The sequence below is a fragment of the Poeciliopsis prolifica genome, unplaced genomic scaffold (genome assembly GCF_027474105.1).
Source record: "Poeciliopsis prolifica strain line A6 unplaced genomic scaffold, Auburn_PproV2 SCAFFOLD048, whole genome shotgun sequence".
Taxonomy (NCBI): Eukaryota; Metazoa; Chordata; class Actinopteri; order Cyprinodontiformes; family Poeciliidae; genus Poeciliopsis; species Poeciliopsis prolifica.
This window is the reverse complement of record NW_026562423.1, coordinates 1,762,958-1,776,759: the sequence shown is the minus strand read 5'-3', so window position 1 is coordinate 1,776,759 and position 13,802 is coordinate 1,762,958. Positions and strand designations below refer to the sequence as shown.

Genomic DNA, 13,802 nt, shown 5'->3' with positions numbered 1-13,802 from the left:
CATTTCTGGGAAATGTTTATGAAATAAGACGTCTTATTGTTTTCTGGGGAAACATTCTTTTTTTCACAAACATTTCTAAAATGCTTCACAGTCCTCATTTTGTAGTTACCGAAGCTGCTGGGGGTTGAAGGGAAAACAAACTCCACAAAGCTGTGTGCGTTCAGCCAGAGACGTTCAGCCTATGAAAGGAGCATTCCTGCTCCAACGCATCTGATAAATAATACAGTATGTGGATGTAGCCATATGGCCTCCTCTTTCTCATACTTAACATCAGCTAAGGAGAACAGACTAACAGGAATAGCTTCACTGACGGATTAAAAAGTTACGCAACATGCTAAGCACTCAAAGATTCTGCGGTTCAATTGATGTGACGCTGCCCATTTTCCAGTTCACTCTTTATAAATGTTAAAAGAAACGCCTTAAATAACTTGAACATTTCAGTTGTTCATCCAAATATTAGCATTTTGTCACCTCTGTTGCATTGCTGCCAGGTTTGGCAGCAATGCGAGTGGATCGTTTTGTGTTGTCCGAAAAATAGACATTTAAGATAGAGGGAAAATAAAGATGCACCGGGAAAGGTTATTTTAGTTTGTTTTATTCGTTCTAGTTCACAACAGCAGTCATCTGTGGTGTACGGCTATTTGCATATAGAGCTTTGTACTGCCTTGCCGGACACATCACGTCAGGGATGTGTGTAGACAAGAGAGGTGTTAGCTGCCCGGTACAAGTCCTGTGGGCATGAAGGAAAGGCCAGCGACACCGATCATCTGTCCATGTGGGATTGTTCGATGACCCTCGACCCCTGAGGCAGGTTGGACTTCTTATGCGGCCGTAAGAAATGCAGGACAAAGTACTGTTCCAATGTTGAGTGCTTCGTCAACAAAAGGTTCAACATGGGGCCGAGGAAGAACTACAGATCAGTCATTCAAAGTTATTTCCTGATCATTTGAAACAGAAAGAAGCCCCACACACAGTCCGAGAGACTTGTCAAAAGTCTGAGTGAGGATAAGAGCCAGCAGGAAGAGAGTTTATGTTTCTTATTTAAATGACCATCTGAAAGCATTAAGGCGACGACTGTCGACAAAAATAGTTTTTTTTCCCCCCCAAAGCCAGAGAGTCAGCCTCTCTTCCTTTTCTTATCAGGGAAGGCTTTGTCTGATTCTGAAGCCTCTTCATCGTCCATCCTCCTCTTCCTGACGTCGCGATCCCACTGTAAATGATGAGGCAGAACAAGTTTTGCTCTCTTTGGTCACTGCTGTAAAGCGAAGCCAAAACGTTTTCTATTAGCATCTTACCCATCAGCACAGTTAGCATCACTAAATGTAAAAAATGGTTTCTACTAACAAACTTAAATCCATCATGTTCCATGACACACAGAGGCTGAAAGCCCACTAGCAGAACAGCAGAGCTCTGCCATAATTCATTTTATCTTCATATTTTTAAAGCAAGGGTTTCCAAACTGTTGCCATTTGCAGATCACAGTGATTTTGTGTGACTCCTGATCACATTTCACAAATGATGCAGATGGTCCCTTTTTTAAAAAAAAATGAGAATGAGATGTTTTTCTGATAAATTCATATATTCTTAAATGGAAGAAGTTCAGAACAAAAAGTAATTTTCTATAATTAGTCATGTTTTTGCTTCTATTTTTATACCACTAAGTAGGGCCTAAACATCCACCAACTTTTTACTCAAAACAGACATTTATTTGACTTGGGTAACTACATCACGGGTCTCCTTTTCTATAAACAGACTAAAAACCCTTCTAGACCAACCATGTCACACACATTCAATCCAAAATGCCAGGAAATGGTCGCCTTCCTGTACACAAATCTCTACAAGTCATACCCATTATAATTATTTCTTACTTTGGTTCATTAGACAAACAAAAAAAAAATTTGTAAAAGCGCACGCGAGGTCAGTGCAACCCCGCCGGACTGCGCACAGGGTAAAAAACTCGTGGGATCCAAAGGACCCCATCTCTTAAGACCGTGGGAGATTTAATGAACAACATGGACCAACTTTTAAACTTTAAATGTTCAAAGTCTAACTATTTGTGTTACACACAAATCTTACTGTTACGGTTTATTCTCCTCTTCTTTGCTGAGGTTTCATCCGATTTCATCTATGTCACAACATCATCTCTTTGTCATTTCTGTGAAGGTGACATTGATGGGCTCGTCTGTGGACATGTCATCTCCACATCCTCACATTCCTTTCTCCTTTTAGCTGGGATGGCGTCTGGGCTTCTACAGCAAGTTAACCAAACGACTGTTCAGATATTTTTAGTTGTGCTACTTTCACAATTCGAGAGCTTCTCCCAGTTTCTTTGTAACAACAGAAATCAATCAACTGACCTGTTTCCAGATTCTGCGTTATCATTTTGGTCTATTTTTGTTTTACTGCCAGCACTGCTGGAGGACTTCTCACTGCAAAAAGGCAAGGTTAGTCCTTATCTGTCCACTGCAGAATATGTCCCTAAAAACAGACACACTTACTGGATGCGATTGTCCGCCAGACGGCTCTTGGCGACAAACGGATGCAGAAGAATTTCACTCGGTGAGATCCTTTTGGCTGAATCCACCTTCAGCATGTCTGCTACCAGCTTGACAAAACTATCTCGCTCCCTTTCACCTGCATTTTCATCTGACATGTTTTCACGCAACTGATGTGGAACGAAACAGAAATTGTGAGGAAATGGAAGCATCATCAAGTTCAAGCTTGAGTTCCTTAAATGTCCCACCATGTTGAGGAAATTCAGAGTCCTCTGTGGAATGCAGTTTACGTTTCTTATTTCAGTGTCTTTCTGTAAAATTAATGGCGACATGAGATTTGTTCAAAATACATGGCGAAACGAAGCACTGATGGTCAGGAATGGCCACTCAAAGATTACCCTCAATGTCCACTGGCCACATGGTTCCTCTTCTCCATCATTTTTGATGAAGAATTGCATGGTGTTCAGGCCTGAATTTAGCAGATATTCTGGTGGATTTCCAAAGGCGAGGACAATGCGTTTCATCTGAGGGCACAATACAGATGTGATTCACTCCAGATGAATCAAAAGAGTTAAATCAAACCTCTTTCCTTTTTTTTTTCAATCCGCAATTGGAAGTGGAGCTTTGAAATACAAGATTTGTTGTGTATTGGAGCCAAAACAATGATGTCAAGTCTTTGTTGTGGATCCCCTTGGAATGTAATACTAACCATTTCGTTTTCATCCTCTCCAGGGAACAAAGCAGAACCTGTAAACATTTCCACAACAATGCAACCCAGGGACCAAACATCTATCGCTCCACTAAAGGCAGCTCCCAGCAGGACCTCTGGACATCTATGAGAAGACAAATAGAGAAATTCCGATGTAATGAATATTAAACACCTGACTGTTTCCTTCTGAGACTGATGGGAGAGATCTTACTAAATTTTTGAAGATAGGTTCTGCAAAAATGTAAAAAAAACAAAACAACAAAAACAAAACAATAGCAAAGCAAAATAAAAAAAATAAAAACGACAGCTAACCAAAGAAATCCAGAGAATTCAGCTAACAGAAGGGCTAAAATACAATCTTGAAACAAATTTGGCCTCAGTAACATTTGTGGTTTATGCTAGTGCCAATTTATCAACTTTTAAATTCTCTTTATATTTAATTGGGCTTTCATTTACAAAAAAAAGCTAAATTAAAAATAAAATTTTACAGCTGCTAGCACGATACAGTTTGGTCAATTTTTGCACAGCCATATTTTTGTATTGGGTGGTTACCGTTATCCAATTATGTGTTGTGCCACCAGTACATGTACCATGAACAACAATCATTATCTACTTTTAAATATGATTTGGTCTTGGTTCCTGATGGGCTATCCATTAGCCTAGTTAGCATTAGCATTAGACTTAGCTGTAGCCTAAAAAAAAACACCTAATTTTGATTTTCACAAAATGAAAACACCATTCAGGACAGTTATCTGACGTTGTCATAATATTCATTTATGTTACCTTTTAACAAAACTTCACTTGAGGTAATCTGTGATCACTAACTGTTGTGATTTGTAGCAAGTCAGAGAAATCAATGTGTAGTAAGTACGACTCCTCCTTGTTTCCTCCTCATATTCTCAGCTGTCCAAAGTTACAGAAGAGTCAGAAGTTTGGTACCTGTACCAAAGGGTTTGAAGAACTGCTCCTTTCTGCTCCTCTGGATTTTTTAGCGCCAAACCAAAGTCAATGATTTTGACCGTCGCAGGTTTTTGTTCTTCATTCACAATCATGATATTTTCTGGCTTTAGGTCTGCATGAACGATCCCCACACTCTGAAGAAAGTCCAGAGCTGTGGCCAGCTGCGGGCAAGTATAAATATGAATTCATTTAATGAGTTTAGAAAAAGAACTGGTCTTCATTAATATATTCAAATACTAAAAGATGATCTCAATGGGAAAAACAAACATTCCATACATCATTGTGAATCTAACACCAACTTTTTTTGGTTTTTATTTCTACTTTCATAACTGAAACAGGGCCTCAAGGTGTGTGCTGTAGTTTGTTGCACTGCTGCCTTGTAGAAAAAAGGTTCTATCTATGAATGCTTGGATTTTCTCCTGGTACTCTGCCCTCCTCACTCAGTCCAAAAACTTGACTGTTGCCTCCACTGGTCTTTCTAATTTACCTTTTGGAGAGAGTGTGTGCGTTTCTGTTTTGCCTTGTTGTGGACAATTAACCTGTCCAGGTCAAACCCTGCCTCTCATCCCAGTCACCAGTGGAAATAGGCACCAGATCCTCTCCCCTCTCCACCAATCAGTCCACAACCCTGCACAGACCACCAACCTGGTGCACGATGGGACAAATTTCCTTTTGTTCCAGGGAGCGATGTGGCTTCTTCCGCAAGAAATCCGTTAGATTTATATCCAGTTTCTCAAACTCCATGTAGTAACATCCCACATGGGTGAAGGAGTCATTCAACATGACGATGTTGAACTTGTCTGAGCCAAGTCCCTTCAAGTACTGAAGTATCTCCACCTGATGAGTGAATTTTATCAGGTTTAATTTGAGCTGAGCAGAAAATGCTGGTGTTCACTATTAACAAGCAATTTTGGTGGACATAAAAAAACAAAACAACCAAAACAAATAAAGTTATTTAAACATTTGTCATATTGATTTGTAAATGTAACATCCAATAACTTCTAAACTGACAAAAATCAAATCTTGCACGAGAATTTGACTAAAGATCGAGGTTGGTTCAGTTCCATTGAGTTTTCTCTGTCTCTGCTGTTTGTGGCGTTTAAAACAGCAAAGACAGCAAAAGCACCTGAAGCACATGATCACAACAACATCTTTTTATCATGCTGTCCACAACCGTTCCTAGGACTGAGAAGAAGCTCATATGATAAGCTCAGCAGAAAGATTCTGTACTGAAGTTTGTAGCCAGCTTTAAAAAAAAAAATGCTATGATGTAACCCGACCACAAATCGGGACCTCGAAGGACGCAGGCCCTGAATTCGGACCCAGCTTCTGGTAACTGAGAGTGACTGTGACTGACATAGCTGTGGTTGTCAGGGATACGGAGGGTTGCAATCTTGTTGAGTTAATTTAAAAGAAAACATAAAGATCAAGGTCAATTTGACCTGATCTAATTAGTTCGTTAATTCATCACAAACCAATCATTTGCACACATTAGGAGATGAACCAGACAAACAAAATGATCCTATAATGAGGTGGCCTGACTTCATACTGCAAGACTGCCGCAGTAGCCTATTCGTAAAAAGTCATCTATGGTTAATTCAAATGTAACTAATTTAGAATGAATACATTGTAAATTTGATTAAAATCCCCCTAATTAGTAGCTCATATTGTAAATACAGATTAAAATCTAGCCAAGTGTGGTAAATGCAAATCGCAAAAACAATTTCATTGCTCAAATTCAAAAGATTTGCTAAGTCTGAAGCTACTTCTTTCACCTCTTTCTTTGCTATTTCCATGTATCTCTTGTTCTTGATGACTTTTAAAGCCACCGTCTCGTTGGTGGCCAGTTTCTTGCTCTGGACGACCGCTCCGTAGGTGCCACTGCCCAGGTAATGCTCCATCTCGTAGTCCGAGGATGGAGATGAAATACAAATCCCCATCTTCAGAAAGCTTTCAAAAGCTCGCAGGCTTTAAATCTGTCAGCTGAAATTGGAGGAATTGTGAGAGAAAAGTAGAACGGAAGAAATATGATGAACAATAAATTCTGTTTATTAGCTATAGGCGTACAGGAAAGTTCATAAGTAAATATGGTAAATGTAAGCTGAACTGAAATAAAGCTTTCTATCTATTTACAGATAGCTTTTACATAGAGTATGAATTAAATTAATAATTAATAAGCTGATACCAATTACTCTGGAAAAAAGCATCCATTTGTCCCATAAATCAATGTGATGTCATTAAAGTGCCTCAAGAGAAACACAACAAACAAATCAGCAAATAAACTCATAATCTTTGATTTCTGATTTCAGCCTGAAGAAAGGGAAACTTACTGTACGGCTGTTAAAGTCACGTGACCTTGATAGTCGTTTCAAGGGAGATGGATGAAGCGGGGTTTCTCGTCGAAGACGAGCAAATATTTTCTCAAGTCGGTGCATTCGCCAGCAAGGATTGAATGGAAATGTTAGTGAAAAATTCCATTTCTCCTCCAAAAATCTGTCGAGTTCCTGTTCCGTCGCAGTGACTCCTGACATCACAGTTTGTTTAGCCCCTTGGTTTCTGAACCTAAGCCCCTAAAAAAAACCAAAAAAGCAAAAAAACAAAAAAACAATTGAATTAGATAATCAGGTCAGCTGACGAATAGTTTGAATGACTTTGGAGCGTTATATTTGTCCCCAAAGGCTTCAAAGAAAAAAAAGACAAAATTCTTAGTCACAAATTTAGTTTGACATCCACCAGACTTGTAAAAGTGATATTAAAGTTTCCCAGGAGAGAAATCTTCGGTTGACCCCCTGATTTGCTCTAGCACGTTTCGTTGTTGACATTTTAAAATTAGAGTGAGTCACTTTGACAAACTACTGCTGAGTCATGTATTTTGAGCACAAGGTCTGGATGAAAAGAAGTGAGTGCTATTTTAAGTGACTGACTTCCATATGATGTTGCAGGTCATTGTTACAGAATCTCATATTTTGGGATTAATGGAACAGCTTCAAATCGAATTATGAGGTCAAAATTATGCTGAATTTTGACCTGAACTAAATATTTCTTTAGTTTGTACTCGTGAAAACTTCTTTTAAGCCCACGATCAGATCAGTAGTTAATGTCAGCTACAATCACAGCGACCTTGTCGCCTTAAGGCAGTCTCCAGTCCAGAAAGGGTAGAGACCAGAGTTTTGCTCTTCCACATTGATAGGCATTAGTTCCGGTACTCTGATCGTGAACCTCCGTTTCAGAGGTCCAACCAGTACGAGACCCCAAATTAGACCCAGAAAACTTGCCTGATAACACCTCAGGATCTTGTAGAAAGAGTTAGAGAGTTGTTTGTTTTCCTTCCTGGACCTGTTACCCTAGCAACCTGGGCTCAGATCAGTGGAAGACAATAGCTGTCCGAATTCAAGGCCTGCATCCTTCGAAGGATCGGTCTACGTAGACCGGGTCCCTCCACGAATAAACTAATACAGGAAGAGACAAGCTGTGAATTTGGACAGGTCTGGCCTTCACCTCAGTGTAACTTGTGTTGCTTAGCAACCTGGACGGCATGAAGCAGAGAGCAGTGAAGAAAAAAATCACATCGGAGCCAAAGTTTGATTTTTAGTCATTTGTTACTCCTGTATTATTCTGCATTTTATAGTAAATGCTGTTCCATAGTAAAAAACCAAATCTGTTAGTTTGATTCTAAAATGTGCAAACACGCATTGCACCTTTCTACCAGGAATACATATAAGCAAATTTTTCATTTTTTCCAAATATAATATTCTCCAAATCTCAGATAGGACATTCCAGTTAAATAAAACTAAATAAAATGTTTGAAGGCTTAACTTTAATTAGTAGGCCGATTTGCTCATCCTAAATTAAATAAATAGTAAACCAAACATTTTACAACCTGATATCAGCTGTCTGAATAATGTCGGCGTTTAAGTCATTAGCTCATTGGAGAAAGCTAGTGGGAGTTTTTTATTACAATGTACCAGGAGTCAGACGTTCTCCTCCAGTATAACAAACCCGAAGCGCCCGGCCAGCTGACAGCTGGCTGTCAACGCAGCAGAAGCAGACGTGTCCGAAAATGTCAGCGCAGGTCATGTTTTGGTGAACCGAGCAGATATTTGAGACCTAAATGCGTACATTCTCGCCTAAAAACGTACAAAATCACGTTGTGTCATTTAAAGTGTGATATCACAAAACAATTTGTCGCTCTTCACCGCTGTTGCCGCTCTGCGTGAACACCCGGTTGGGGCCCGCAATGAATGATGGGATATGGAGGGCCGTGAAGGATACACCGGAGCCATCCTTCAAATCTGGGTGAAGGAGGACGCATCTGGAGGCCACATTTGAAGGAGTCTTCGAATTCGGACAGGCCTTGTCGCCACGCCATGACATAATCGCCCTTCAAAGGATGCAGACCCTGAATGACTGATTGTTTATTGCATTGTTCTTTGTATGGAACACAAAAGGTGGGATTCTTTTAAAAACTCTTGGTGAATTTGTTTAGAGTTGGGAAGCAAATTTTTACATGATGCGACTAATTTCACGCGTGCTACATACATGTCTTTCTGCAGAAAACCCTCCACCGCCACCCCACCCCCCAACACACACACACAACTTTGGTAACATTTTATGGGATTTTTCTTCTTCTGATTTGCTTTGTCCTTACTCTGTTTCTGTTCAACATAACATTTCTCCAAACAAGAAAACAACATGCTTCAGTTGTTTTTGACAGAGTCATTAGCCCAACACTGGTTTTGAAATTCTCATGACGCCCTTCCTTTGAATTTTCCATGTCTTGTTAATGTTTACATCATTGCCACCCATGGTTGTTTTTTCCACGGTGGAGTATTAGTGTTTATAGCTGCTTAGACTTTTAGAGGGGCAGTAAACAGCCGCCAGCCCAGGCAGGGGATAAAATGTGTAATCGTTTTGATATGGGAATAAATGCAACACAGGTCTCAATAGGAACCCAGTTTTGCCTTTTTCTTTACAAAGGAAATCAGATTTTTTTTCACGTCTGACTGTTGCAGTCATCCCAGACCTCGTTGAGCTCAACGTTACGTTTGCAGTGTTTTGAAGTTGTGAGTTTATCAGAGGACTTTGAATGGTCCCATGCTGTGGACATGACTGCCAGTGTGTCTGCTGAAACACTACATTATTTCACCAAAGTGAAATAATGATTGTGCAATATGACTGTGGAAAAACTTTCAAATTTAGCTCCCCAAAACAAAGTCTTTCTAGTCGTGCTTTTTCATGGGTGGGGAGGGCTTTGTTGAGAATTGGAGTTGTCAGTTCCTGTCAGTAGGTTAAGCAACAAGTCAATTACGAATGCAGACTATAAAGGTGTTTTTCTTCACTTAATTGGAACCAGTTTAACAAGACGCGGATGACAAGTCTTGAGAAATGTGTGAGGAAATTCATATGAGCTGCTCAATTTGTACTTTTCCACATGGTCATGTAATAGAAACAAACATAAGATGGAATGTCACATAATTGCAAAATTAAATGCACATCCCACATGGGTTTTCAGATTTCAGTACAAATATTAATTCTGACACCCTCTAAATACGATTGAGTGTAATCATTCTTGTCAGCATCATGGCATGGAAGCTACATTGAAATATTGAACATCAAAGCATGATTGTGTGTTTGAAGAGTCAAAGTCCAAGACTTGGCAAAAATGCATTTCCACTGGATGATAGTCTCCATCCAGTCGGACTAAATGAAAGCTGGGTCTCCACATATGGAAAACAGACTTGCCAAAATGTGAATTAGAGGTGTGAATACCTTTGAGGGGCAGCGCAGGGTGAGAAATGTTCGTGCTGAAGTGATATGATACAGAATCGCTGTAAGCAGAGATGATGTAAGAGTGTGCTGGAGGATTGTTTGGCAAAAGTTGGGTATTCCAGCTATGCACAGTGACGCAATAACAGGATGTGTGGCCATTCCTCATCCAGCCTTTGATGTACACTACCTCCCTTACCTCCACTTCATCTCTCACTAAAACTTTCCATTCTTTCTCCCCCTTACAAGACAAATAAGGCAGGAGGGCACGAGGATGATGGAAGGAGTCGGAGGAGAATATGTCGCATGTCAAAAAAACAAAACCGCAAAAATAGACTTTTCCTTCCCATCTGCACATTTGCTCAGCTCACAGGCCATAGAGGAGGGTGTTCAGAGCAACGAGATAGTGTTATTATCTGTTCTGGGTTCTGTTGCATGACCCACCGCTGAACTGTGAGGCAGCAAAGAAGCAGGAGCCAGAGGTGGAGGGTGGGGAGGCACAACTGATGGAGGAAAAAGAGGGTAAACTGAAACGAATGTTGATAGGAAAAGATAGTAGAGAAAAGTTATGAAAACATAAGCTCTATGGAAGATGTTTTGAAGGGTTTGTCTTGGAAATGCCAGGGCAGCGAGCCATGGCGTTCATCACAGTCATTGGAGGCTGATGAACAAGAGGAGGGAGGTACATGGGAGGGTCTCCCACACATGGAGCAGCAGACACGCTCCTCACACACCGAGAGGGGAGGAAGAGATATAAAGGGGCTCTCAAGGAAAACGAGTGTTCAGGCAAGCGTCTGAGTCTTCCCCACCCTGCTTCTGAGAGTGTTTGTGAAGAAACTCATGCCGCTATCAGATGAAAAACTTCGTCCTGCCAGTGGATCAAACGAAGTGTGGCAAGCCGGATTCGAATAGATGAGTTGAAGAATCTGAAGAAACTTGCTTGATTTTCAGATTTCTCACTTGAGGTGTTTACTTATCTTCCACGGAGAACTTTTTCCCTCCAAGAGGAAAATCCACTTGAAGAAAACTTTTGTGCTTCCCTCCCTGCTGAAGCTCAACTGTCACTGAGTTTTTATTGTTATTTATATTGTTTCCTTTGCCTCTCTAGACAAGGAGCTGAGACACAATGGAAGCGTCTTATGTTTTTTATGTGGACAGCAATCAGTCGTATGTGGAGGAACATTTATACTTTGAGGACAACATCGACGGCTTCGGCATCACCATGGCTTTCCTCTACCTGGTGGTCTGCATTGTGGGACTGGTTGGGAACTGCCTCGTCGTCATTGCCATTTTGAAACTGGACAAAATGTCATCTTCCACAACGGTGTACATATTCAACCTGGCTTTGGCCGACGGACTGTTCATGGTCGGCCTGCCGTTTCTTGCAAGCCAGAACTTTCAGAACCGGTGGGTGTTTGGGAACACAGCGTGCAAAGTTGTCATGGTCCTGGACGGCATCAACCAGTTCACCAGCGTCTTCTGCCTCACGGCGATGAGCATCGACCGCTACATGGCGCTGGCTGAGCCGCTTCGGTTTGCCTGCTGGAGAACTCCGCGCTGCGCCAAGGTCGTCTCAGCGTCTCTGTGGTTCTTCTCTCTCCTCACCATTCTCCCGATGGCCTTCCATTTCACCGCCGAGCACGGCTTTTGCAGTCCGGACTTTGCCTCGGATGCCTTGTGGCTTGGAGTCCTCTCTTACACCTTCATCATCGGTTTTGCCATACCCTTTACGGTGATGATGGTCTCCTACGCGGCCATGCTGATCTCTCTCCGGTGCCGCCAGAAACTCTCCTCTGCACCAAACCACGAGGGACGCAGGCTTGAGCATCAGCTGACCAAAATGGTTGTGGCGGTGGTGGTAGTGTTTGGCATGTGTTGGCTCCCATTTTACACCTTCAACTTCCTTTCATTGCATTATAACAGCTTCTTCTTAACCTTCATCAGGGCTTTTGAATTTGCAGTCTTACTGTCGTACTCATGGAGCTGCGCCAACCCCATCCTCTACGCCTGTCTGTCCGACACATTCAGGAGGCACTTCCGTACCTTGCTCTGCCCTGGAATAAAATCCTGCTCTGGAGCGCAGAGCAACGTGGAACAGTACGACCAAAATGACACCAGCATACGGGATGTCACTCTTCTGGCCTGAGAACTGAGGCTTCATTTCTCGAGCACCGAACATACTTTTTAACTTTTGTACATAAATCTAGCAACATAATTGCTTGATACAATGTGTTGAGATTCTTGACGAACTGAGATTTTGTTTACATCCTGTTTAAAGCATGAAAGGCACATAATTATTGCCTCAGAGTGAGTCTGTATATATTTCCTGAGCTTGTGGTTGATTGATTTTATTCTCTGCCTGGGGTTTTGCATTGGGCTGTATTTTCACAAGCAATGAATTATGTTCTTCCACATTTGAAGAGAAAGTGTTTGGTTAAGAATCTGTTTATCTCTCCTCTGTACTGTTTGTGAATGTTCTTGTACAGCTGAAGATTATTCATGTGTGGTTAAAATGAGAAAATCTCTTCCAAAGATGTTTTTTTCCCCACAAAAAAAAAACAAAACAAAAAAAAACTTACCAAACAACCCAATTGAATTATGTTTTGATAATTTTACTCAGCAGTCTTGGTGTATGAATACCATGTCTTTGCAAAGTAAAAATATACCACTTACTTTGTCTATAGAATTATTATTATTATTATTATTATTATTATTATTAGTATTATTTTACAACTCAACATGTGCTCCAATATGTTTAGAGCACAAACACAAACCCAAACTCTAACCCACAAAAAAAAAAAAAAAACTGAAAACAGCTTGAGTGTAAACAGAATAAAAAGGGGTCATCCACCTTTGGGTTAACACCAGCGTGGCCAGCCGTAAACAAGTCCCAGCTGAGCCAATCGCGTCTGCATGTCTCCCTCAGCCGGGTTGTGTCCCGGTGGTCAAGAGCATACAGAGGGAGGGCAGCGGTGGAGTGTGTTTGCTCTTTTCTGGCAATGTTTGTGTGTGTGTGTGTGTGTGTGTGTGTGTGTGTGTGTGTGTGGGTGTGTGTGTGGGTGTGTGTGTGTGTGTGTGTGAGGGTGTGTGTGTGTGTGCGTGTGTGTGTGTGTGCGTGTGTGTCCGTGCGTGTGTGTGCGTGTGTGTCTGTGTGTGTGTGTGTGTGCTTCGAGTACACACAGTTTCACACTGAAAACGCCCAAAGTTGACAAGGTATTCTGCGGGACACACTTAGAGAAAAGATCAGGGGTAAAAGTGAGTACATCTGTTCATCCTGTTCTCTTTATATATATATATATATATATATATATATATATATATATATATATATATATATGACTGACTGGATAGCTCAATACATAAGGCATCAGTATATCACCCGAGAGGGCAGGGTTCGAATCCAGTCTGGGTCCTTAGGCAAGACCCTTCAAGCTACTGCCTACCTCATACCATGAGAGATACTAAGTTGCATAACATGCCGGCTCAGACGTCGCCCGGCCAAACAAGGTCTGCGTCAGGTGTTGGGGAACCAGAGCACCTTGATGACAAATGGGCTACTGGAACAAGACGGAAATGGGCGAGAGATGAAAATGTGGATCTGTTGGAATGCTACTACTCAAGTAACCCTAGTGAGAGAGGTTACATGCAAAGACTGGGGAAGGAATGGTTACTTCGACATCCCCAGTCAACACTAAGCGCTAAACAACTAGTAGCTCAGTGTTCCAACATCCGCAAACGGCAACTGCTATCACAACTTGAGATTGACGAGATACAACACAAATGCTACGGCAAAAGGGAGGAACCCGGATGTCAGGACTGTGGGGACTTAACTACAAGTCCCCACCCAGTGAGGGGGTACACGGCCCCAATGA

The 13,802-nt window shown here is 41.4% G+C and overlaps 2 protein-coding genes across 3 annotated transcripts; one reads left to right on the top strand and one right to left on the bottom strand.

Moving 5' to 3' along the window:
* Window positions 1-597: 597 nt before the first annotated feature.
* Window positions 598-6,727, bottom strand: LOC129377582 (homeodomain-interacting protein kinase 2-like). Of its 2 annotated transcripts, none has more exons than XM_055057632.1 (11): window positions 6,495-6,727; window positions 5,940-6,147; window positions 4,810-5,001; window positions 4,144-4,325; window positions 3,205-3,328; window positions 2,894-3,019; window positions 2,744-2,806; window positions 2,499-2,665; window positions 2,358-2,429; window positions 2,077-2,249; window positions 598-1,255 (listed from the first exon to the last, which is right to left on the bottom strand). In XM_055057632.1, the coding sequence occupies exons 2-10, from the start codon at window positions 6,102-6,104 to the stop codon at window positions 2,150-2,152; spliced, it is 1,191 nt and encodes a 396-aa protein (XP_054913607.1). In that variant the 5' UTR covers window positions 6,105-6,147; window positions 6,495-6,727; the 3' UTR covers window positions 598-1,255; window positions 2,077-2,149. The 2 variants fall into 2 exon arrangements, with proteins under 2 accessions (XP_054913607.1, XP_054913608.1); XM_055057633.1 differs by having other exon boundaries at window positions 598-1,210.
* Window positions 6,728-10,707: 3,980 nt separating this feature from the next.
* LOC129377551 (somatostatin receptor type 2) lies at window positions 10,708-12,602 on the top strand. The gene has a single exon (XM_055057579.1). The coding sequence runs from the start codon at window positions 11,057-11,059 to the stop codon at window positions 12,074-12,076; it is 1,020 nt and encodes a 339-aa protein (XP_054913554.1). The 5' UTR covers window positions 10,708-11,056; the 3' UTR covers window positions 12,077-12,602.
* The last annotated feature ends 1,200 nt before the right edge of the window (window positions 12,603-13,802 follow it).

Excerpts from the sequence above, each read along its gene's own strand:
- LOC129377582 (XM_055057632.1), bottom strand. The coding sequence starts at position 6,104 with ATGGGGATTTGTATTTCATCTCCATCCTCGGACTACGAGATGGAGCAT. Across the intron at positions 2,807-2,893 it reads GTGGCCAGTGGACATTGAGG|AAAGACACTGAAATAAGAAA; the intron begins GTAATCTTTGAG and ends TTAATTTTACAG. Across the intron at positions 2,250-2,357 it reads AACGCAGAATCTGGAAACAG|AAGCCCAGACGCCATCCCAG; the intron begins GTCAGTTGATTG and ends AACTTGCTGTAG.
- LOC129377551 (XM_055057579.1), top strand. The coding sequence starts at position 11,057 with ATGGAAGCGTCTTATGTTTTTTATGTGGACAGCAATCAGTCGTATGTG.